The sequence below is a fragment of the Vicugna pacos genome, chromosome X, assembly GCF_048564905.1.
Source record: "Vicugna pacos chromosome X, VicPac4, whole genome shotgun sequence".
In the NCBI taxonomy this organism is placed as follows: Eukaryota; Metazoa; Chordata; class Mammalia; order Artiodactyla; family Camelidae; genus Vicugna; species Vicugna pacos.
In genome coordinates this window covers 90,731,893-90,757,205 of record NC_133023.1, presented here as the reverse complement: position 1 = coordinate 90,757,205, position 25,313 = coordinate 90,731,893, and the positions used below count along the sequence as shown (strand labels likewise).

The following is a 25,313-nucleotide window of genomic DNA, read 5'->3' as shown; positions in this document are numbered from 1 at the left end:
GCCATTTTAATAGCATTTGTAAACAATATTCTATACTAAAGCAATTTCAAATATCTTTCCCACTATTTAAATCACTGTAGGTCTAGGTGAAACTCTGCCTATAAAAAAACGTTCTACTGCTTCTAAAGTAAAAAGTGTTAATCCAAAAAAGCCAAAGACCGGCGAAAGTGTTTCTGAAATAAATCCTTGTTCTTCATTGTCTTTAATTAACTCTCCTTCAGTGGCATCCTCCCATGTTATGATATCAAAAGGTAAATATGAAACTGGCATACAAAAAAGAAATTATGTATACCTAAATTTCAGAAATTATGATGAATTTTGAAATAATTATTACTGGCTGTATTTAAGGTTAAAAAAAGAAGAATTTTAATCATTAAAGTTTTATTTTAGGTACCAATACCTCACCAATTTCTCATAAAACTGGAATGCCTTTTCTGAGATCCTGTCCAAAGTGCAATGTTCAGTTCAATCTTTTGGATCCTTTGAAGTATCACATGAAGGTAAAATTTTTCAATATTTGACTTTTGAAAATATTCACAAATCTCTGAAAATATTAAGGACTGATATTTAGTAAATGCTAGTTTGTCCAGATATTTAGATAAGATATCTTCTCATTGGTATTTTCATTTAACTTAAGTAAAAACTGATATTCATAATGATTATCTTTATACAAGATTTAAAAATCCTTCTAGTCATTAAATTTTTAAAATTAAGTTTACATACACTATAGTATATGCATGTTATATTTTAATTTTTAAGGAAAATCATGTATTAATCAGAATATTTTATTGACTAGGACATGCCATTCTTCAAATTTCTTGTGAAGCAGGCATTTTATTGGGTGCTTAATCTTTCATGTAACTTAATTCCTTTTTTTAAACTTTTTTTGTTTGTTTTTTTTGGTGGGGGCAGTAATTAGTAATAATTAAATAATTCTTTTATTAAAAATAAATTTTTTTTTTAAGGAAGATACTGAGAATTGAACCCAGGACCTCGTGCATGGTAAACACTCATTCTACCACTGAGCTGTACCCTCCCCACTTAATTCCTTTTTTGGCTTCATTTTTTTTGTCCATGGTGACATATGCATGTCACATTACTCAATGAAAATGTTAGCCTTGCATTTTAATTTTCAGCACTCAGACATAAACTCCTATAGGTGGGGCATTTAATATGAAATGATAGTTTTAACTAAATCCAGAATATAGTTTGTGTAGTTATTATAGATTAATTCTAGCTTTATATTGGTGTAAGAAGCTCTTGAAATTAGGTTTTAGGAGATTTTCAAAGTACTAATGAAAATATTTTAGTAGATATTACAGTGTCCTGTGCATCTGTGGAAAGATAGTCTGTATTCTCTTTGCCCAATATAAATGGCAGGAAAGGAGGCAAGAAAAAAGGCAATGTAGATTATATACAGGAAAGAATGGATGAGAAGAATGCAAGGCAAAGGAAGCAATTTGGGAAAAGTTATTGCTCACTATTTCAAAGATTGTCAATGTTTTCACTGAAATTCAGCATTTTACAAAAAAACATAGAAAAGGAGCATCCTAAAAGTCCAAATAGTCTCTTCATTTTTGGGCAAAACTGTATTTGATCTATCACTATTTTCACCTCTCTGAGTGTGACTTCTGTTAACTGGACTTTGGGGTTTGGTTTTAAAAGTGAGAAGTAACTTCTGCAAGTGCTTTCAGGTTTCCTATTTATGTAATATTGTGTAGAGATGCTTGATGTTTCTATGTTTTGCATCAAAAATGGAGAGAGAAAAGAAAGGGCTGAGGTTTTTAGCTATCTTTGGCTTATTTAATTTGGGGGCTGGGTAATATAGTCAGATGATTCAAAAAGTACAAGAACAAATATATGAAAAATCACACCCCGTCTCCTATTTGCCTAATTCCCAGTATGACTCACAAAGGAAATTTTTTTTTATTAATTTGTTTTGTATCCTCTTTGACTTTCTGCATATACAGGCACACATGAATGGTCTTATTTTCCATCTATTATGCACAAATCATAGCATATTATATACACTTCTGCACCTGGAGAAAGTGGCAAACATTTTCTAAAATGTAACTTTTATTTATTATAGAACTGTTTGTGATTAAAACTCTGAGAGACTATCTTTCCATGTGAGCTGGCCCTAGTTATAAACACAGAATTTTTTTTTTGGTATCTAATTTTTCAAGGAAGTATAGTAAGATTTATATATATTTTTATCTTTCAGCGTTGTTGTCCAGACATGGTAAATACATTTTTGGACATGATTAAAGTAGAACTTTCAAGTCATGAAAATAGAAACAAGACTGGTGCAGAGAAAGGGAAATTGATTATGTTAGTCAGTGACTTTTACTATGGAAGACATGAAGGAGCTGTTGATGATGAACAGAAGACTTACACAACCTTTAAATGCTTCAGCTGCTTGAAAGTCCTTAAAAATAATATTAGGTATGTAAATACTTATTTCTATTTCTGTTTGAAAATAGGAATGCAACAGATGTAAATATTGTACTTTTTTATGCCATCCTAGATAAGCGATTTTAACTCTTTCTACTAAGAATAAAGGTAGATTTTCATGTTGAAAAGCTTTTGTCCTTTCTTGTATTTTTAGGAGTTTGACACTTGGATCCACTTAGTTGCATTTCTTTCAGATAGCTTAAGAAAAGACAAAATTTATTTTAACCTAGGGAAAAGTTATTCTTTTCTGTATATTTATCATTGAACTAGGAATTTTCTATGAGATGTTTTTTCTTTTTTTTCCAGTTTTCAGTTTTATTAGGTAGAATTGTTACAATTTGACTGCACATATACAATATATTGCATGTAAATACATATATACAACATACTGCACATTTTTTAGTTTACATATATGTTCTGATCATTGTTTCTAAGAATAGTTTAGAGCTTTAGCTTTTTAAACTTACATAGTTATCAAAGGAATAAAGCCAACCACAAAATAAGAATTAACAGAATGCAGTAATCCAGTCATAAAGGATAGTCAAGTGTGCTTACACATATTCAAGAAATCGGTCATCTAAGTTATAAATAATAAGTAGTTCATTTGTGTCCTTCTTTTTTAGATTCTACATATAAGTGATACCATACAGCATTTTTCTTTCTCTTTCCAGCCCACTTCACTTAGAATGACAATCTCCAGGTCCATCCATGTTGCTGAAAATGGCATTATTTTATTCTTTTTTATTTTTTAGCTGCTTATGAATCTTACTTTTCCTGTCACAGGAAGAACCACTTTATCCAATTTGACCTCCTCCATACTTGTTGTATTTAATGCTCTAACTTTTCCATTCATATTTATAACTTTTTGGTACAGTTACCTTGTGCAGAAAATGATCTTTTTGATCATCTTTAGAGAAGTACCAGTTCTATGAAACATGTCTGCTTTGATTTTATAATTTAACAAATGTTAAAAATAGAGATTTAATTGGCAATGGAATTTTGAAGATTTATTTAATTGGCAATGGAATTTATTCTTTAAATTTTAGGAACTTGTACTTTGCAGTCTTTGAGTTATGTGGTATATTGCATATCTATCATCCTAAGTGAGATAACAAGAAAAAGTAACAAGACATACTGATTAGTATTTTTTAATTGGCTATATAGCCTGAAATTGTTTTTCCAACATTTTATTATAAAAATTTTCAAATATTCAGCAAAGTTGAAAATTTTTACGGTGAATGTCTCTATGTATTTACTACCTCAGTTCTACCTTTAACATTTTACTATACTTGAATTACCACATATCTGTTCATCCATAGACCCATCTGATATTTTGATACTTTTCAGAGTAAGTTGCAGACATCAGTGCACTTCCCTTAGGTGAGATATATATATATATATATATATATATAATATGTATGTCTGTACCTATATTGTGACACACATGCACATACAAACTTTAAAAAATATTTACCCTTGATAACCATTATTTGTAACTAGCATTCTTAAACATCCTATAGGTAGGTCATTTCTAAACCCAGCATTTATTTTATTTTCTGGTGAATTCTTGGGTCAAAATTGAAGTACATAGAAAAACACTGAAATACACTCTAAGCCTAAAACATTATGAATGCTACACTTATGGTAGTGGTTTATAGTTTTCAAAGATCTTTCATGTATATTATTCATATGAGTTTTCACACTTATTTACCTCCTTTTATCAAGCCCTAACAGCTGTCAATTGCTAATGTTCCCAGTGTCTTAACAGAAGAGAAATTATGCTTTGAGATGTAACACTGAAACAAAGTTAGAATGGAACTCTGTGACCTCCTTCCATATTTTTATCATTCTTACAGTAAAATATATCAGAAAATAATGTTAATAAATTTGGTAAAATACATAGAAAAGTGGTTCACTGGTTAAATTCATTGTTATACTTAAACATGCATATGATGTCAGAAGTTCTTCCAGCATTAGCTTTTTGGCTTTTTCTTTAAGATGAGCCCATTTAATATTAAACATGAAATTTTTTTGTTTTTTGTTTTCATTTCAAAAGACTGATTACAGATTTCTAGATTATCAGAATATCTAGAAATTTTAACTAGCCTTATTTTATAATACCGAGGAATTTGTAGCATTTTGGACATAATATTTAGTAAATGAAACCAGAACAGTAAACACTGAACAGCTTTGGTTAAAGCTGTTATGTGTGTTAAATAATATTTTACCGTAATGGTAAAATCTAGGATGGCAAATTGATGGCTTTAAAGGATAGTGGAAGCTAATAACTTAAGATTTCTCCTCTCTGCTCTGTCAACATATTATAGGATTTTTTTTTTCCTACAGTGAGTGTCACCAAAACCAATTAGGGCTATTTCATTCTGAGAGTAGCCTTGTGAGGGGTTTTCCTTTTCCCCCATTTCCATCTACTGGTTTGAGAAGTGTAAGCTGCTTATGGGGACCGGGTAATAATTGAGAGATAGGTAGTTAGTTAACAGATTATTTTATATAAATAGATTTTATTAAAGTTGTGAGCTGAAAGGTTAATGGCTCATGACCTTTATATGTAAATATTTAGGCAAGACTAGGATTCTTACATAGATTTTAAAGATATGATGTTAAAATGAAAGGAGGGAAAAATATTTCAAAGTGTACCATAAGCAGCTCTAAAGAGTAGTAGTGCTTTAGAGATGTGAGACAATAAATGTTAAAACCTCCATAATGATTGCTGTCATTATTGCTCCATTTCAAGGTTATTTCCTTGAGGGACTCATACTGAATAGCTGTTAATATTGGACTCAGTCTTAAATTTGTTGTTTTGATTAAATAACTTTACTTTGAAATTCAGTAAAACATTTCAGTAAGCCCTGTGAAATCGATATGCCTTGTTATATTGTACTCTCTGGCATTGAAGGTCATAGTTCCTTCTCATAAGAAGCCTTTTAGGGATTCTAACATAGCAGAATGTAGAACTGAAAAAAATGGATGCTGCTACAAAAGGCACAGTGTGAGAGTTAAAATGAACCGTTTGTGCTAACAGTAAACTCCTATCATTAGATAAAAGATTCTTGTGATTATGGGTATTAAAATTGCTATTACATGCACTTAGAAACCAAGACAGTGCTCGCTTCGGCAGCACATATACTAAAAAAAAAAAAAAAAAAAAAAAAAGAAACCAAGACATAACTAAAAATACGAATAATTTGTCTCTTAAGCAGCTGAAACATACTGTATAACTTCAAGACCATCAAAAGATTTCTCATGATTCTGTAGCTACTTTTGTTGGTAGAATTGCCTTCCTTTAAGTATCTTGTTTTAAAATGTAAATAGTATTTTGTTTATGGAAAAGAAGCCTGCTGTATTTACAAAAAAAATTTAATCTAATATAATGGTGAAGAAGCAACTTAGTGGTATTTCATATTAACTATTTTAATGGAATATTGTGAAACAAAGGTGTAGAAAAAAGTGTTTACTGAGCCACTTAATGAGAGTGATTATTTGAAGTGCACATTTTTCCAGAGGAGTTATTCCAGAGGCTTTGGAGGTGTTGTTTTGAGTAACACAGCTGCATTTTTAACATTTAAGTTCAGATACTTATTTGTGAGATTTGTCTTTGGTTATAAATCTGAATATTCGCACCTGTTAACAATCATTTATAGGTTCATGAACCACATGAAACACCATTTGGAACTTGAGAAGCAGAACAGTGAGAGCTGGGAAAGCCACACCACCTGCCAGCACTGCTACCGTCAGTATCCCACACCGTTCCAGCTGCAGTGCCATATTGAGAGTACACACACCCCCCATGAGTTTTCTAGTAAGTCACAACTTTATTAAAGTCCTGAACATTAGTGATTTTGATTATCTAAGCTAGAAGGGATTTTTAAGAAACCTGATAGAAAAATAAGAATAAGAAATAGACTTTGTAATTTGGGGGCAAAACTGAAAAACATGTTTTAACTTGTATTAACTTTTCAATAAAGTAACTTACTAAAATTGAAGTCCCTCTTGTAAATCAAAACTTCCTTGACATAACTCATGTATCATATGTAGGGGGCTAAATTAGAAAACTCGAATTCCCTGATTTGCAAATATGAATTCAGTGGTCTTATTTTACACTCTAATAAGAAAAGTAACTGCAATGATAGTTAAAATCACAGACTCTGGAGTCAGACAGCTTATATTCAAATCCCAGCTCTGCCTCTTTTAATACAGTTATGAGATGTCATGCAAGTTACTTAATCTTACTGTGTCTCAGGTTCCTCATCTGAAAAATGGGGATAAGATTAGCAGTACCACTCTCAGTGATAGTATGAGAATGAAACAAGCTAATATAAGTAAAGTCCTTAGAACAGCATTACAAAGTTAACAACTATAGAGTTGTTGGAGCCACCATCACTACTGCTTTATTATTATTACTTCTTGTTGCTGTTGTTATGGATGTACAAGTTGAATCTCTGATTTATATACATCCTTAAAATAGTGTAATGTGTTTTTTTTTCCATTTTCAGCTATTTGTAAAATCTGTGAGCTATCATTTGAAACAGAGCATACTCTTTTACAACACATGAAGGACACTCATAAACCTGGAGAAATGCCATATATTTGCCAGGTACATGCACATTTTATTGCGTATTCTGGTGTTTTTTTAATTTTCATGTGCCATGAAATAGTATTGTTCTTTTGCTTTTTTTAACCATTTAAATAAAAACAAATTGCTAAAATAAAGACCGTCTTCAATAGTGGAAACTCCCTTGGTTTAACTGGAGTATGTAGGGGTGGTGGATTGGATTTGGCCTATGGGCCATAGATTGCTGACCTCTGTACTAGACAAACAAAAAGCCCTCTTGGATAAAGGCAAACAAACATGGATTTTCTTACCATGTAGGGAAGAATAGAAGCATGCCAGTGAAATAGGAAATACTGTTAGTTATGGGGAGCTCAGCTAAAGGCTTTGGGGGTGATATTTTTTCCAGAATTTGAAGTGGTTCCCAGTAAGATAGCAAGATAAAGAAAAATTGCCTCTGTTATAGCCTGGATGCTATTTAAAATCCAAAGAAGAGAATAATCCATTTTATGTAGCGGGAAAAACTTTACAGGTCAAGAGGTGTCAGAGTTTGGAAATTCAAGCCAAGATGGGGGGTAGTAGATCTGAAAAGAAGAAAGGAATCCACTTATGTTTAGGAATAGATCCCTAAACTCTAAAAGACAACTTTGCTGTTTCAAAGATTATTTTTTACTTGCGTGAATAGGATCTTTAGTTGTATAAGCAATGAAGCTGAATGAGTACGTAATGTTCCTCTAAACAAATGACTCATCATTACTACTGGGATGTAATTGGACGTCGGTTATAAATTTTCAAGATAAACTAAATCTTCTTTATATTTCTAGGTTTGCCAGTTTAGATCATCCATATTTTCTGATGTAGAAGCTCACTTCAGAGCATCCCATGAAAATACTAAGAACTTGCTATGTCCATTTTGCCTCAAAGTTAGTAAAATGGCAACCCCCTACATGAATCATTACATGAAGCATCAGGTGAGATTTAGCAGTTCTTACTTGTTCATTTTGTTTTATTGAAAAAGTATATATATAAAACTTAGAACTTTGGTTAAATTTGTTCTAGAAGAAAAGCATAGTCGTTCCAAATGACACATTTAATTTATAATTTATGCTGAAGTATTTGTGAAACTTCCACTTCTTTCTCTTGTCTACTTCCTGGTGATAATGAGGCTCATGAATAGTGAAATTTTGAAAGACAGGTAGAAATAGGAAGCCTAGAGTGGTGGGAAAAAAGAAAGATGAGTGGAATATTTACATTAGCTATTTCAGGGATCTAAGAGTGGTGAGAATGGGAATGATCTTAAAATCAAGAGCAGAGAAAAGGATAAGTTTGAACTGAGGAAGATAAGATTGAGGATTCACAATCTTCTGTTTTTCTCTTTCTCTTCAAACATGATTTACACTTTCTAGCCCACTTTTTATTATAAGAAGACATGTGATTGTCATCAGTAACCCAGGATGGTCTCTTGTAGCAGCCAGTGACAAAGGAAACAGCAATGACACATATTTCTAGATGTGTGAACTAAGCTAGAGAACTGTATTTACGTTATAAATTGTTTCCTGGATGACTTTTGCCAGTTCTGCTATGTAATTTCTGGGATGTCAGTATTAGTGGTTGGACTTTTCCCTTGAATTTTCATATTGTGCTTGCTGATTCTTTTTCTGCACAATTAGATCATCCTTTATTTGAGCTGAAAAGTTTGACAAAACAAGAAACCTATTCTTGAGTGTTCGAAAGAGCAATACCTTTGCCAAAATCAGAAGTCAATTAATTTACTGAATCTGATTATGTAATCAAGTTTTGTCTCCTCACTCATCAGCCCATTCATTACATTTTCTTATTATTGAATGAATTATCATCCAATTTATTCAGCACTTGTGCTATCATTGCTTTCAGTTCAGTCGTTAGATACTCATGAAATCAGCTTATAGTTGCTAATTGGAAAAAATCATAGAAGTAGAATATCCAGATACATTCAGCATCACCCATGGATGGGGGTGAAATGGTACCAACATACTTATTTTTTTATCCTAGAATGCTACCTCATCCTGAAGAACCTGTGTCAAAATCCTTCTGTTCTAGGGTTTCCCCAACAGTGTTTCATCAGATGTTAAGTAGATGTTCTGCTCTAAAATTGTTCCTGGAAAAAGAAATTCAGTGAATGGCTAGACTTACAAAATGAATAGTTTTTTTGTTTATGTTTTCAAAATAGGACTTTTCAGAGCTTTTAACATGCTAAAATAAATGCTTAAAAGATCATAAATCTCCAAACAAGAGATATTGTATATATTGTTTCCAAAACTTATTTGACCATTGAATCCTTTACTTGCACAATAAATATTAATATTTTTTGAAGAATAGAGTTTGTGAAACACTGGTCTTGGTGCTCTGTATTTCATCTTTTGACCTTTGGTCTTGAAAGAAAGAATGAGATATAAAGTAGTAGCTCTGTCAATTTTATTATGACACTATTAAAATAATTCTTTTTCTTGTGCTTTACTAAGCTCCAAAGTGAGTTGTAAATATGGAGGGAGTAATAGATGCTTAGAAAAGTAAGAAAGAGACAGATAGGCCTGCTACGTGGACTGTGTCTCTTAAGTGGTTTATCTGATCTGTAGTCACACTTCATACCCTGAGTTGTGTCTTAACTTGCCACATATATAGGAAGGCATTAACCTAGCAGGTCTGAGTTGCTCAAATCATGCACATTGTCAGAAGAATCTACGTGCATAACTAGCCCTTGGCTAACTCCTGGAAACTGAGCCTTTGTTACTAACTAATGAGTGTTTTACATGTGTGGAACCGTGAGCCATGTTGTACCAGCTTTTCTAGATCATTTGGACAAAAATATGATTATGGTGAACTCCTTCTGGGAGTCTGAAGATTTGGTGACTGAACTCCATAAAAGAAAAACTGGGCTCTTAGACTCAAGAGAGCTTCCTTGGCAAAAAACAAAACAAAGCAAAAAAACTTCATATATGTTGCTGCAGTTAGTCACTGGGGGAATTGATAAACATGTCCTATGCAATTCCATTGAGAGAGGGCACTTGGAAACTGATGCGGGCATCCTCCAGACTTCACCCAATGCACTTTCTTCTTTTATTAATCCTCTTCTGTATCCTGTCACTGTAATAAATCATAGCTGCGAGTCTAACGTTTTAGCCCTGTAAGTCCTTCTGCTGAATCATTAAACCAGGGAGTAGTCTTGAGACTACTGACACAGGCAGTTAGATGAAAGCTATTTAAAATCATGAAACTGGGTGGGATATAGGTACAGGTAGAGAAAAGTTTTCTGGAAATTATATCTGAGGAACTTTCTGTCATGTTAATCTTGCTGTTTCTTGACTGAGATTTTTTTTTCCCCTTTACGTCTCGAGTATATATAGATGAATCTGTTTATGTTGCCTGTACCTACGATATGATCCAATGCACCATACTTCTAAAATAGCCTTAAGATGAAACTAAAATAGCAATACAAATACATTATATTTATATATTGATTTGAACTTTGTAAAGAATTTTTATTTATCAAATCCCTGCTGTACACCAGTAATGGCTAGGTACCTTCATATGCGTTACCTCATTTGATTTTCCTAAATGGTTATTTGTGTTTTAAATGGAAATAATGATGAACCTGTAGAGATACAGCTTTAGAGAAAACATTCTTTTTTTTGGTATCTGTATGTTGTTCTAAATTGATATATAAATGTAAAATATATCCTTTATTTGATGAGGGCATAGACATATGCAACTGCTAATATGTAGTAGAAAGAACACTAACTAGCTATGAGGAAGTTACTTAGATCTCTCTTGGGTCCTGTTTCCTATTGGTAAAATAATAATAGGACTGAGTTTGAGAAGAAACATATTTAAGGGGTTCTCAAACAGTAGATTGGGATCAGTTCTTTTTGGGGGGGAATCAGTTCTTATTTATATTTCTATAACATGCTGTCAAATATCATAGTCACTAGCCACATGTGTCTATTTAAATTTAAACTAATTAAAGTCAAAATTAAAAAAATCAATTTTGCTGTTGCATTTGCCACATTTTAAGTGCTCAATAACCACATGTGGCTAGTGGATACTATATTGGATACTGCAGCTATAGAACATTATCATCACTGTTTAAATTTCTGTTAGACAAACACTGCTTTATACAACAATTTCTATAACATAACTTTCTTGGGAGTGTCTGGTTAAATTTGTTTGGTATTAGAAAGTTCAACTTATTTTACCAACTTGTGAAACAAATGGACATAATAAAAAATGAAAAGAATTTGATCTTTCCAAGGATGAAAATAGCTCATTTTCACAGTATCATGTATTTTGAATAGTTTATACTTCAAATTTATAATTAAAAAACTTTCACAGTAGAAATGGTATAGGACTTAAATGGTATAATTTTCATATTGATTGCTGTATAATAACAAATACTTTTGAAACCCAAATATAATGCAAGAAATGCTTTTAAAATGAAATCTTTTGGTATTATTTATGATAGGATATGGTAACATTTTGGTTTTAAAATTATCAAGCTATTAGAATTAAGAGCAATTTTAGGTCCCAGGATTTGTGGTTGTAGAAATTGTTATTTCTAATATTACTTCTAATATTTTTTGAAACAGAAAAAAGGGGTTCATCGTTGTACAAAATGCAGACTACAGTTTTTGACCTGCAAAGAGAAACTGGATCATAAGACCCAGCATCGGACATTTATAAAGCCTAAAGAGTTAGAAGGATTGCCTCCTGGTACAAAAGTGAGTTTTAAATATGTTGTATTTTAATGTTGTATGATAATAGAAATAAACCCCTGCCTGGTTTTATCTCCTCAATATAACATTAAAAATTGGCCTCTGGTTGTCATTAAAATTTTAATTTTAGGTTTTATCATTCTTATAAACAAAAGGAAAGAAATTTTTCTAGCCGTTGTTTTTTGAGTTGATTGACATGTGCTATATTGGAGCATGTACCTTTGTAGTGAGTGCAACTAGATTAACTGTAGACTGAGTCAATGGGTTGTTTGAATGTTCTTTTGTCTGTGAGCTGTTCCAGTTGGCAGCATATATGTCTGCTTTAGCTGCTAAACTATAACGTCAGGAATCATGTTTAATTTATTTTTGTGTCCCCAGCATCTTTCATAATACCATGAATGCCATAGTTTGTTGAAGTTGGTATTACTGAGTACTCTTAGAGGGAAGCAAGTTCTCCTGATTAGCATTGCTATGTTAAGTGAGCAAACACACATCTGACTACAAATTTCATTTTCCCTTTTTACCTTATGTACATCTGTTTTCTCTAACTTCTGTATGTAAAGTCAGCTTTTGACTATCTGCTCCAGTGGAGGGATGCATAATCCAAAGTGAATTAATTCCCAAACGTTTATATTTGGCTTTGAGTACTTACCTTGAATGTGAGTTAATTAAAGCTGTTTGAGCTATTTAAAATAATATAAAGCGATGCTCTGAAGCTCTAGAGCAAGAGAACTATCCAACATCCTTATCCTTCTCTGTAATCCATTCATTCCATGCTGAAACAAGACATGCAGAATACTCATATAAGCAGTGCAATCCTCTGTCATATCTTCTCTTATTAATAATAATAGTAATAATTAGTATATTACATTATCATAATATTATTAATAAATAATACCAAGTGTCTTGTTAGCACTTTAGAATTAAGCTTTCAGTGTACTTTTTCATATATTCTATTATTTAATCCCTGTAGCAAATCAGTGAGGTAGACAAAGCAGGTATTATTCCCATATTACAGATGAAGAGGCTGAGAGGATGTTACTTACTCAAGGTCACATGGCTAGGAAGTGATAGTGTTGAAATTTAACCTCAGGTCTTTTGACTCCTAATTCAGTGCTTTTTGTATGATATCAAACCACATGTATTTCACAGGACTTTCTCCTTGGCTGCTCTTTAAGCTAATGACGGTAGTGAAATGATTTTTTTAAATGTTCAGCAACTGTGTTTTTCATTATTAACCATGACTATAAGCGAACATTTTCTTTTTCTGAATATTAAATGATAATTTTTACATTGGCTCCCTTTAAGAAAATTCTGAATATTATTAAACTCTCCATGCTGTATGATGAGTTGATAAAACCTCCATAATAGCCTTTGGAACCATATATCCTACCCAATGAAACCCCAGAGAGAGCAGGTCACATTTACTGGAGATCTGCCTTTGGTAGGGGGGCTGTTAATTGGGTATATAGTTGATGTGCAATATTTTATAAGTTTCAGGTATAGAACATAGTGATTCTGGAGATCTGTTTTATAGTTACCAAGGAGTGATGCAGGCCTTTCCAGAGTTATTTCAGGATTTGAGATTTAAATTTTAACCTCTATATTTGCAAAAGCTATTTAGTTGTATCAGAGCATAAAATAGCTGTGGAATGTGCTATTTTGATACTCACAAAATTTGCACTAATTTCTAATTATCCATTAATATCTGTGTTAACATATAAATACTATCAATACAAAACTAATACTACAAAAGTAAGTGAATATTGAGATGAATTTCATTTAATTGGTACAACCATTTAGAATAAATGGGAGACAGTTTATCCTTTGATGTTTAACTTTTTGAATTACAGTACATTTTTTGGTAACAGCTTTATTGAGATATAATTCATATCATACAATTCACCCATTTAAAGTATTCAATACTTTAAATACAGTAAATAAGTACAATAATAAATAAATAAGGACTTTAAAATAGACAATACAAATATGCAATGGTTTTTAGCATATTCATGGAGCTGTGACAACATCACTATAATCTATTTTAGAACATTTTATCACCCCCTAAAGAAACCCCACATCCATTGACAGTCACTGCTAATTTCCCCTCTACCAGCGACAGGCAAATTTTAATCTACTTTCTGACCCTACGGATTTTCCTGTTCTGGACATTTTATATAAATGGAATCATGCAGTATGTGGTTTTATGAATGGTTTCTTTCACTTAGTGTAATGTTTTGAGGTTCATCCATATCGTAGCTTGTGTCGGTACTTCATCCCTTTTTAAGGCTGTATCAGTGCTTATGTATTAGTACTTTATTCTTTTTTATGGATGAATATTATTCTGTTGTATGGATATACAATATTTTATTTATCCATCACTTGATGAGCATTTGGGTTGTTTTCCACTTTTTGTCTATTGTGAATAATGCTTTCATGAAAATTCATGTACAAGTTTTTGTGTGGACATTTCTCTTGAGTGGAGTCATTAAGAGTGGAACACCTAGGGTTATATGATAACTCTTATGTTTAACATTTTGAAGAACTGCCAGACTGTTTTCCAAAGCTACTGCACCATTGTGCATCCCCACCAGCAATATATGAAGGCTGCAATTTCTCCATATCCTGTCAGCACATGCTACTATCTCTTATTATAGCCATTCTAGGTGGTCTGAAGTAATATCTTATTGTCGTCTTGATTTGCATTTCCTTAATGACTACTGATGTTGAACATCTTTTCGTGTGCTTATTGGCCATTTGTATATCTTTGAGGAAATGCCTATTTGGATCATTTGCCCATTTGTTAATTGGGTTATTTGTCTTTTTATTGAGTTGTAAGAATATTCTATATACAAGTCCCTTATTAGAGATATAATTTGCAAATATTTTCTTTCAATCTGTGGTTTCCTTTTCACTTTCTTAATAGTGTCCTTTGAGGCACAAAAGTTTTAATTTTTTTATTGAAGTACAGTTGATTTGCAATATTGTGTTTCTGATGTACAGCATAGTGATTCACTTATATATGTATATTCTTCTTCATAAAAGTTTTAATTTTTATCAAGTCCATTTATTCTTTCTTTGGTTGCTTGTGCTTTCAGTATCATATTTAAGCAATCATTGCCTAACCCAAGGTCATGAAAATTTCCTCCTATGTTTTCTTCTAAGAGTTTTATATAGTTTTAGCTCTTACAATCTGGTCTTTGATACGTTTTGAGTTAATTTTTGTATCTAGTATGAGATAGGGGTCCAAATTCATCCTTTGGCATGTAGATATCCAAATGTCCCAGCATCATTTGTTGATAAAACTATAAAACTGTTGTTTCCTTCACTGAATTGTCTGGGCATCCTTGTCAAAAACCAGTTATGACTTGCATAATGTGTGATTTTTTTTAAATATTAGGATGATGATTAATTTTCTAAAATGATACGTTTCCTTCATTTTTATAGGTTACTATTCGAGCTTCAATTGGACCTCTTCATTCAAGGCCATCAACTACATCTCCCAGGAGTACTCCAAGCACTTCTTTTCTTCAGGTCTCACCTCCAAAGTCCAAAAGTACAACTGCTAAAAGTCCTGCAAAATCTAATGCAAGTAAATCTAAGACAGGAAAGCTTTCTGCATCTACATCCACTGCGAATAAGGCTAATCCAAGTAAGCAAGGTAGAGCTATACCTAAATACAAAGCAAAAGCCTCTTACAAGCAAAAGAAACAGCGCAACAGAAAGAATAAAATCAGCATAGCTTTGAAGAATTTAAGGTAATATGTTTTATTCCTGATATACAATGCTAATTAAATATTAAAGGTTATTTTAATGTAGCTTACCATATCACTAGAACTCCCCTGCACATTTACATAATAGTCACTTATCTAGCATAAAGGCCAAGAAGATAATCAAAAGGTACTTTTTACAACTGCTGAATAGAACTTGAATTACTGTGTTTATTGTATAATTGTCTTTTACACTAATCTTACATTTTGAGCTTATATTTTGTGATCGTTGAATTGGTTAATGTGATCCTTTTTATTACAAGGAAACATTAACTGGTGACTTTTTTGCACTTATTCTAGCTTGTTGTTTCAAAGCAAATTTCAAAATTATAAGTCTCTTTAAAGATTTAATTGAAATACCTTGGCTTCAATTAATAAAACATTAATGAGGCTTTACCTTATTTCTTTGTTTTACAATGTATTTTTATCATTTTTTTCTGTCTCCATAGGTGTCGTCGGGGAGTTCACAAGTGCATTGAGTGTCATTCCAAAATAAAAGATTTTGCAAGCCACTTTTCAATATATATCCACTGTAATTTTTGCAAATACAACACTAACTGTAACAAAGCCTTTATAAATCATATGGTGAGGTGAGTTAAACATGTACACTACAACCAAAAACTGCCATTCAAGATACTTGGTTTTTGAAAACAAAGTTGTCATATTAGTAGCCAGTTTGTCACATCAAGGACCTAAAAGAATCTAGCAACAGGGAACTATGGGATATTACCCAGTACTGTTTTCCAGCATAATAACACATGAAATTACTGGAACAAAAAAGTTAAGAACAGTTGGACTAATGAAATTAGAATAGATTTGTCAGGGAAATTATTCTTCTGAGTCTTTCAGAAGTTGCCCATAAAATTTTAAATGTTTCCAAAATATTTATCAAATAAATACATGTAAACACATGAGTAATATCCACTTCAAAGCAGTCACTTTGAGAGACTTCATGTTTGTCAGAGATGCTAGGAACATCGTCAGTGCTCACATGCTCATTAGCCTCATACAGAACTGAAAGCTTCCACTTCTGCTCTTCTAAGGGCCTTGTAGGTCTCTTTGTGCTTCCCCTACTTCATTGGTACCTTACTTCCTTTGTTGTCTCAAGTACCTCTCCCTTGACTGGATACCCTCACTCCTGCCCAGTGTGGACTTTTGTCAGAGGATTGACCTCTGTACGTACAGAAGCTTTATTTTCTCAGAGGTTGAGTACCTTTATTCTCAGCCCATACCAACTCTGTAACCAGAAGTCAAGCCCCCCCAATTAATTAATCTTCCTCAATATATAGTTTGTTCCATATGCAATATGTAAAGTGGCTTTTCCTTATTCTTGGCTATTTTGAATGCCTGTCTCCTTCCCTCTCAATTTACCTTCTATGAAGTATCTGATCACATAGCCACTCACAGGAATCAATCATTTCTTTGAGTTCTATATCACTCAGCTGTTCTGCCTCATATTAAATATGTATCTGTCTTACCTACTTGAGAGAGCACTTCTTTGAAATTAATCATGGCACCTATTCTGAGGATATAGATTATAGCTATTCAGAATCTTTTCCCATGTATATGTGGTATGCTTGTGTCTGAGGGTAACCACTGACTTGCTGTATTGTCTGGTTTGGGTCTGTCAGTGGAAACTAGGGCTAGTGCTTCTCAAACTTCAACTTGCATAAGAATGATCTGAAAACCTTGTTGACACTGATTTCTGGGCTCCACTGCTAGAGATTAATTCAGTGGGTCTGGAGTGGGAGCTGAAAATTTCTATTTCTAATAAGCTCCAAGGTGATGTAGATGCTGCTGATCTGTGGACCACACTTTGAGTGATACTGTGCTATGCTAATCCTGGCTAATTCTACATGGCTTTCTAGTACAGGAAAGCTTTCCTTATCAGTTTAAAAGAGGGTATAAAAACTATTAGCCTTGGCTGCAAGATTTGGTTAGTGGTTTTCTGTTCTGTGCTTAGAGGAGGTATTGTTTTAACTCATGTTCTCTGGTTCCTTTGATTCGCTTTCCTTAAAAGCTCTCCTAGAAATTGTAAAAGATTCTTTAAATGTTTCATTTTACTTATGGTAAATAATGTATTTTAGCCTAAGAAACATTTACTTCAAAGATCATTCAGATTCAACCCCTCACTAAGTATATTAAGATTAGAATGTCATAAATAATTATTATTTGTAACAATTTCTATTACAGCAAAATACATTATTAGCAAATACCTTTAAAATTTTTCTCAACTCTTAATAGTTGAAAAAATTTAATTTGATGCTCTTTGCATTTTTAACTCTGAGGGATCTTTTTTGTATAATGGTGAGGTATGATCATTTAAGATTATTCTTAGGGAAATGTTAGAAAATACACAGATAAAATGAAATGTAAGATAAAAATCTTGAATTAAACAGAGATTCTAATAGAATTTTATAAATTAGATCATGATCTTTTATTAAAAACTAAGAACCTAAGCATAGGCTTGAAATATAATCATAAAATTAATTAATGACTTATTGTATAATAAAATCTCATTTGTCTCTTGTCTCTACAGCTCTCATAGCAACCATCCAACTAAACGGTTTTATATTTTTAAGAAGCATTCTGGAACTCTCAGGTAACTGATTGATCTTTTTCCAATCTCTCTATTGAAAAATTGTAGTAGCTTTTTAACCTGATGCTGGAGTGCCTAGTTTGGAAAATGAAATGATTACTACTGGGCATAACAGTTCTGTTCATTATATCATTAGGTCAAAGTGGGGATAGCCTATATTCTCAGGCTAAACTTCGTTTCAGTGATGTTAGGCATTAAGATGAAACTTCCATGGATTTGTATTATAAAGTTTAAAAATAAGGCTCTCCAATAATATTGGAATATCTAAAAGACATTTAAGATACTTAGTAAAGTGACTAACACTACTTTGGTTTTGATCAATATGTGGCCTTCATAATTCTTGGGGTCTTTTATTTTTGAAATAAATAAAAGTGCACAATCTGTTTACAGAGGAATTGTGAACATTTCTAAAGACATTGATAATTAATTTTGGTTATACCACACACATTGAGCTCAGAATCCACTAAGGACCATTTTTCACATTCTTCTGATTCCTTTTGACTTCATCTTCATTTGTTTAATTTTTTTTCATGTTGTCATTGCTGTTTGAAATAGTCAGTGTCAGGATCTTTGTAGCACTAGGCTAAGACATAGACTTAAGTTTGGCCAATACTTGTTTTGATGCTTCAGGTTAGTGGAAAAGTGGAAGAGGGGATGCTATATCTCAGTATCTTTGTATTTATTATTCCTTCTGCCTCATTTGCTCTTCCCCAGATATCTGCATGGCTAGCTAGCTCCCTCACCTCCTTTAGGTCTCTATTCTGATGAGTGACTCTTTCCTTGACCACTCCATTTAAAATAGCATCCTTTCCCCTTGATCCCACCCCCAGCACTCCCTATCTCCCTTTCTTGCTTTGTTTTTACTTTATGGCAGCTTTTTACTGTCTATTATATTCTATATTTCACCCTCTTGTTTATTATCTATGTCTTCTCACTAGAATATGCGTGGTTCAGATATTTGGCTATGCTAGGCATTTGCTGGACATTAAATGGTGCCTGACACATGATAGGCATTCCATAAATATTTGCTGAGTAAATTAATATTGAAAATGACATATGTGGAATATGTGGATGATAGACCAATAGCTCATAGGCAGAAGAAAGTTAGGTTTCATTTAAAAAATAAATTAGTGCTATTTTTAAAAGGCTACTAAATTCAAGAAATTAGAAAAGATTCTAATAAAACTGTATTAGATGTTACATTTACTGAAAAGTTTTATAAGAATGAAAAGAATTTATTAATTCTATGGAGACCTTAATTTGATTTTTACCTCTGTTAAACTCAATTGTGTGGCTTGGTTCTTAAATTCTGTGATTTTAGAGGAGAGTGTATAGCTCAGTAGTAGAGTGTGTGCTTAGTATGCACAAGGTCCTGGGTTCAATCTTCAATATCTCCATTAAATAAATAAATAAATCTAATCACTTACCCTCTCCAAAAAAACCAAAAAACAAACAAAAAAATAATTCTATAATTTTAAAGATGTGACACACTTTTTTCTCACCTTGGGTGAGTCTCAAATTAAAATAGAAAATTGGTTATTTTCTATGTATGGGAGTTAGCATATTTATAATTTTACAGAACAATAAATTTTGTAATTACTATTTTGTTAAAAGGCAGCATTCATTCTTAGCTATGTATTGTGCATCTGTCATGTGTCACACAATGTAGCAGGTCTTGTAAAGCTGATGGTGATGAAGAAGGCTTGATACCAACCTTCAAGGAATGTACAATTATGATAAAGTGTGAACATAAATAACTACAGAAATTAATACAAGGAGATTTGTAATAAGTGCAGTGAGAGTTACTGATTTCAAAAGAAAGAGAGGTTTCTACTTATAAGAAGAGGTACAGGGGCATTTTAGGTTGAAGAAATAGCATGAATAAAAGTGCAGAAAGGAAAAAAGTCGATGGCATACACAGTGAATGACAAGTAGACAGTTTGGATGGAGCATGAAGTTCATATAACATAGTATTAAGTTCAAAGTCTGGGGGAATAGTTTTGAGATTAGATCCAGATTATGGAATCCTTGAAAAAGGCTAGGGAATTTGGACTTAATTATAACTTGAGGACATTGGGAAAACCATTAGTGTTCCATTAGAATCAAGGGGACTGAAGGAAGATCAATTTGGAGGGGTATACAAAGTGAGTTGTAGCTGTGCGAGGCACATAGACTAGTTAAGACTCTTGCGGTAGTTAGGACTGATTTAATAAGATAACCAAGGTTAACGGTGGTGAGGTGGTGTCACATCATGTTTAAGAACATGGGCTCTGGAATCAAGGGCTCAGTTTCAGACCTGGTCCTGGCCTTGGTAGGCTACTAAACCTGAACCTGTCCTCTATTTTTAAAAAATTTCAACTTACAGCACCTAGCTCTTTGGGTTGTTATAAGGAATAGATTAGATGATATGTCTAAAACGCTCAGCGTAATACAGAATAAGTGCTCAATAAATTGTTAATATGATAAAATTTTTGAAATATTGACTGTTTTAAGGAAAAGGGGTCAGAAATAACTACAATTTGGGGCCTTTGTGTCAGAGGCATCGCATCATAAGGGAGACCAATCAGGAGGAGTGATTTTTTAGGAGTCAGGAGGAAAGCACACAACTTTAGTTTTATGAAGATCATTTTTGATGTGCCAGTGTGACAGCTAGGTGTAAATACACAACAGGCTGTTAAGAGTAGAGCTGCAGGGGAGAAGTCAGTCCAACTGTAACCAGTAGCATACTGGTTTTTATTCCTATACAGGTGAAATATTTAAATGTAAAGCATTTAAATTCAAAGTTAACTGCCAGAGTATATTTATGCTTTGTTAATAAGCTGATAATGATAATTACATCACTTTATTTATTTATATATGATTTATTTTTTAAGACTTCTCATTTCTTATCTGATTTTATCATCACTTAAATAAGACATTAGATTGTAGGCTCCACAGAGTGTACCCTATTTTGTTCCCTCTTGTATTTGTAACACCTAGTAGTACAGAGTATATAAAGAAGGTTCTCAGCAGATATACATTGAATGAATGAATAGTATAGCCCTGCTTTGCAGATGGGCAAAGGCATGAAACAATCATGCCTTGTACAAGCTATACAAGTAATTAGTGGAGCCACGACTGAGCTTTAGGTCTCTTCAGTCATATCTTTCAGAAACCAGTGTGAGAGGAAACAGTTTCTAGAACACTAAATGTTAGCATAATTTAGATATGGCTATGCCATTTCAGATATATCAGGCTCATATAACAAAATTGGAAAATGGTGGTCGTGACACTTAAAAAGCAAGTGGAGTTATTACATGGAAAAATCATGATTGAACTTGTATATGGAGTTTCATAAAAGACAAAAGCCTTTTCTTTCTGTCTTCTTTTTTCCATAGGGGCATTACTCTAGTGTGCCTTAAATGTGATTTCCTAACTGATTCTTCTGGTTTGGATCGTATGGCTAAACACTTAAGTCAACGTAAAACTCATACTTGCCAAGTGATAATAGAGAAAGGTGTGTATATATATTGTGTTACTTTGGATTTCTGATATTTATTACACTATTTTTGATCAGCCACAATACGGGCTCTTACTTATTAAATTGGTAAGCTTGCTTCTCATATATTCTAAGTGTAAAACTCTTCTTCTAATTTCAGTTCCCGAAAGTACCTCAACTTCTGAACCCACTTCTGAGTAAGTTTAATTTTCATTCAGTGCATTTTTCTTTGATGGATTTTAGCACTGTTGCATTTTTAAATATGTATCATTAATAGAAATGAAAAAATATTAAAGTATTTGTTTTTGTTTTTGTTTTTAAAGCCGCTTGTTGAAATAGATTCCTGCTCTATGGAGCTCGTGCAACCTGGTGCAAGACAAGTTGGAATTTCCTAAGTTCAAAGTTCTGAAGTGTTTTCTTACACAAAAGCAGTTTCCTAAGTTCAAAGTTCTGAAGTGTTTTCTCACACGAAGGCGATTAAAGAGCCGAGTTCATGACACTAGCTCTCATTATGCAGCTCTTTTCAGCTTTCAGATGGCACTAGATTCGTATTCCACCTTATCTTTGTGTCAGGTTAACATACCTTAACACATGCTTTTTTTCTCCAGTTGGCTTTCTTCAAAAATGACTTTTGTTGCTATGGTCTTCTCTTGCTTTGCTTAAAATAATCTGTGTTTTTCTCTGATATCCTTGCCTTCAGAATATTGCATTCCAAACAATGTGACTGTTCATCTTTTTTTGTCTGTTCTGTCTGGTCTCTTAGTTAATTTCTTATAAGTCTGACATTTTTAGGTCAGATAGCTGTCTTTTTCCTCATTCCTCGTCTGTCATTGTTCTATTTTTCATATTTTTCAGATGCAGAAGCAACACAGAAATTTCAAAAAATGTCCAGGGTACCCCTGGTCAGTGTCCCCCTTCGATGGACACAACTGATGCCTGTTCTCTCTTTCCAAGGAATGTGAATTATTTGACTGTGAGACCTCCTGTAGGTTGTGGCCTTAAGAAATCAGATCTTGGGGAGAGTCCCTTCCTTCATGACTGGCCTCCCATAAGACTGATACTAATTTGGCCAGAGATGACCTCAAGGCCCACCAAATTGAGCACAACTTCCCACTGGGGGCTTTGGTTCTTGATCTTAAGCTTATGGGTCTATTCTAACCAAGAAAAGCCCATCAAATCAATTCTTCAACATCCAAGTTGAAGTTTAATCATTTTGGCTGCTGCCCTTTAATCTTCCTCTAGCATGCATGCAGTCCAAGGAATATAAAAACTGGTTGCATAGGGAACCAAGGTTACTTTCATATTCTTGGAACACAAGTTTTTGAAGTCGCAGTTCCAAAATTATAGTTATTTTTACTGTCATTTAAAGTTTTATCCAGTATTAAATCCTAGGAATTTTCAGCAATACTAATATTCAATTTTTTTTATTTTTTTAAAACCTAATTTAATTTTGTTATTTTGGTTTTATGTTGTCTTCACCAAATTTATTAATGTCTGTTTTGTTATGTCCTCTTTTGTTTCTTTTTAAAACTTGTTTTGTGTTTGTTTTGTTTTGTTAATAACTCCAAAAAATTCCTTGAAATTCTCTAGAGTTCATGTAGCTACCTATTGGTAGCTTCCTAATTTGGTAATTGTTCAGACCTTTAGACATTATTACATCCTCTGTCTATCTTGGGACTATCATTGACATTATCTTAGTGATTGTGAGTTCAGACACATAAAGAATTGGCAAAAAACACTTCCTACAGACCTTAAAACAAGTTTTAAAGTTACATTTCTGTACATCTAATACATAATATCTTCTTAGCCATTAATGTAATTCCTTTGGATAAAGATAATATATTCAGAGAATATTGGGACCAAAAAATGCACTTGTTTCTTGCCCATATATATATAGATGTATATTTTTTTTAATTTGGTGTTTGTTTATTTTGGTTACATTGAATATAGATTTGCTGAACAGTTTTGATGTTATTATTTTTTTAATAAAATTTGTATTGTGAAAGTGCCTGTGGAATTATTTTCTAATGAATAACTTAGAATACAAGCTGTAGATTTTGTCACATTATTAGGAGCTTTACTTTGCTTCTTACATGGAAGCTTGATGACTTGGTACACAGACTGAGAGCTCTAGCTGTTGAATCCATCTTGCAGTTTTTCCTTCAATACAGTTAAAAGCTCGCTGTTTATACTTTACTAATTTCTAGAACTTTAAAGGCTGGTAAGAGTCCCTTTATAATCCTAATAACCATGAAGTTGTGCAGGCTTGGAAGTTGTTTGACTCAATCATGAGTGGTGTTTTTTCTTCTTAACATTAGAACTTCTTGAATTGTACTTTGAAACCATCTTAATCTGTGTGTGCAGCTATAACAGAATACCATAGACTGGGTGGCTCATAAACGATAGAAATTTATTTCTGTTGTTCTAGTGGCTGCAAAATCTATGATCAAAATGCTGGCAGATTCAGTGTCTGTTGAGAACCCACTTCCTGGTTCATAGACCGTCATCCTCCTGCTGTGTTCTCACATGGTGGAAAGGGCAAGAGAGTTCTCTGGGGTCTATTTTACAAGGGCATTAATCTCTCTCATGTGGGCCCCACCCTCATGACCTGTTCACCTAATAAGGCCCCACCTCCAAACACCATCATATTGGGGATTAAGTTTCAGCATATGAATTTGGTGGAGCAGGTGGGGAAAGACAAATATTCAGCCTATGGCAGAAATATATTGAAAACCATTTTCTTTTTTTTTTTTTCCCTTCTTCGTGGTGAAGGAAAGTGCATCATTTATTGCAGGGAACCAGACAAGGAGTCCAGGGTAGCCAGTGCTCAAAACACCTGAACTCCGAAAGCCATTTTCAAAGACCACTTGTTATATATTCTACTTCTTGTAACTTATAGTCAAAAGAGTTGAATTCGTTAGTTTTAATTTTCTAGGCTGATTTCTGCTGTAAGTAACTTTCCAAAATTTCCAAGAGTTGCTTGTTTCTTGGTAGTGGACTTGGTGATATTCTAATCTTTATTTCCATATCTATCTCTAAGATGTTTTCTCATTCACTATCTTTCTACCCATTTTTGTTTTGCTTTTCAAAAATTGTGGTAAAATATATAACGTAAAATTTACTGTTTTAACCATTTCAAATGAATGAATCATCAGCGTTAATTACCCCAAGTTTTTAACTTTTGCCCAGAAATAACTTCTTTGTGGTTTTAACATAGGTTCTTTTTTTATATACAGATATTTTCTCTGCCTCTGTCATAGTTCACAAATATGGTAAACCACATTCTTGCTATGGCAATATTTTAGGCAGGGGTGCACCTTTGTGTTCTTCCATAGGATTCTATTTCTTACAGTATATATTAGGTACATTTTCTTAAATTATAATGCTCTTAAAGTTCTGTGTCTTATAGCATCTTTTTAAAATTCATTTTTAAATAAAACATGTCAGACAGTCAGACTTAAGCTTGCTTATTATAGGCAGTTGAGTTTTAATTGGTGTTAATGAGTTTTAGCTTGACAATAGTGATCCCTTTACTTTCAAGATATTCTAAATACTTATTTCACCTGATTCAAAAATAGCCATTTCATGAATATGTGTTTTTTAGTGTTTTTTAGTTACAGCCAAATAAAAGGTGTGATTGGCTCAGTTTCAATCCATCACTATTACTAGAAAAATAATCTCTGAACTACAAAGATTT

General features: G+C 32.9%; 1 protein-coding gene across 3 annotated transcripts in view; it reads left to right on the top strand.

The window, feature by feature from the left end:
* Positions 1–23,612, top strand: part of ZNF280C (zinc finger protein 280C) — a 46,203-nt gene extending 22,591 nt beyond the window's left edge. For 2 of the 3 annotated variants that reach the window (XM_072956389.1, XM_015238918.3), the window contains 13 exons: positions 81–251; positions 391–500; positions 2,225–2,445; positions 6,114–6,271; positions 6,966–7,066; positions 7,846–7,992; positions 11,644–11,775; positions 15,217–15,527; positions 15,989–16,129; positions 18,079–18,141; positions 21,516–21,634; positions 21,777–21,813; positions 21,940–23,612. In XM_072956389.1, the coding sequence (XP_072812490.1) occupies positions 81–251; positions 391–500; positions 2,225–2,445; positions 6,114–6,271; positions 6,966–7,066; positions 7,846–7,992; positions 11,644–11,775; positions 15,217–15,527; positions 15,989–16,129; positions 18,079–18,141; positions 21,516–21,634; positions 21,777–21,813; positions 21,940–21,955 (1,727 nt within the window). In that variant the 3' untranslated portion in view covers positions 21,956–23,612. The remainder of the gene's footprint in view (positions 1–80; positions 252–390; positions 501–2,224; positions 2,446–6,113; positions 6,272–6,965; positions 7,067–7,845; positions 7,993–11,643; positions 11,776–15,216; positions 15,528–15,988; positions 16,130–18,078; positions 18,142–21,515; positions 21,635–21,776; positions 21,814–21,939) is intronic. The other variant, XM_031671345.2, reaches the window with a different exon arrangement.
* The last annotated feature ends 1,701 nt before the right edge of the window (positions 23,613–25,313 follow it).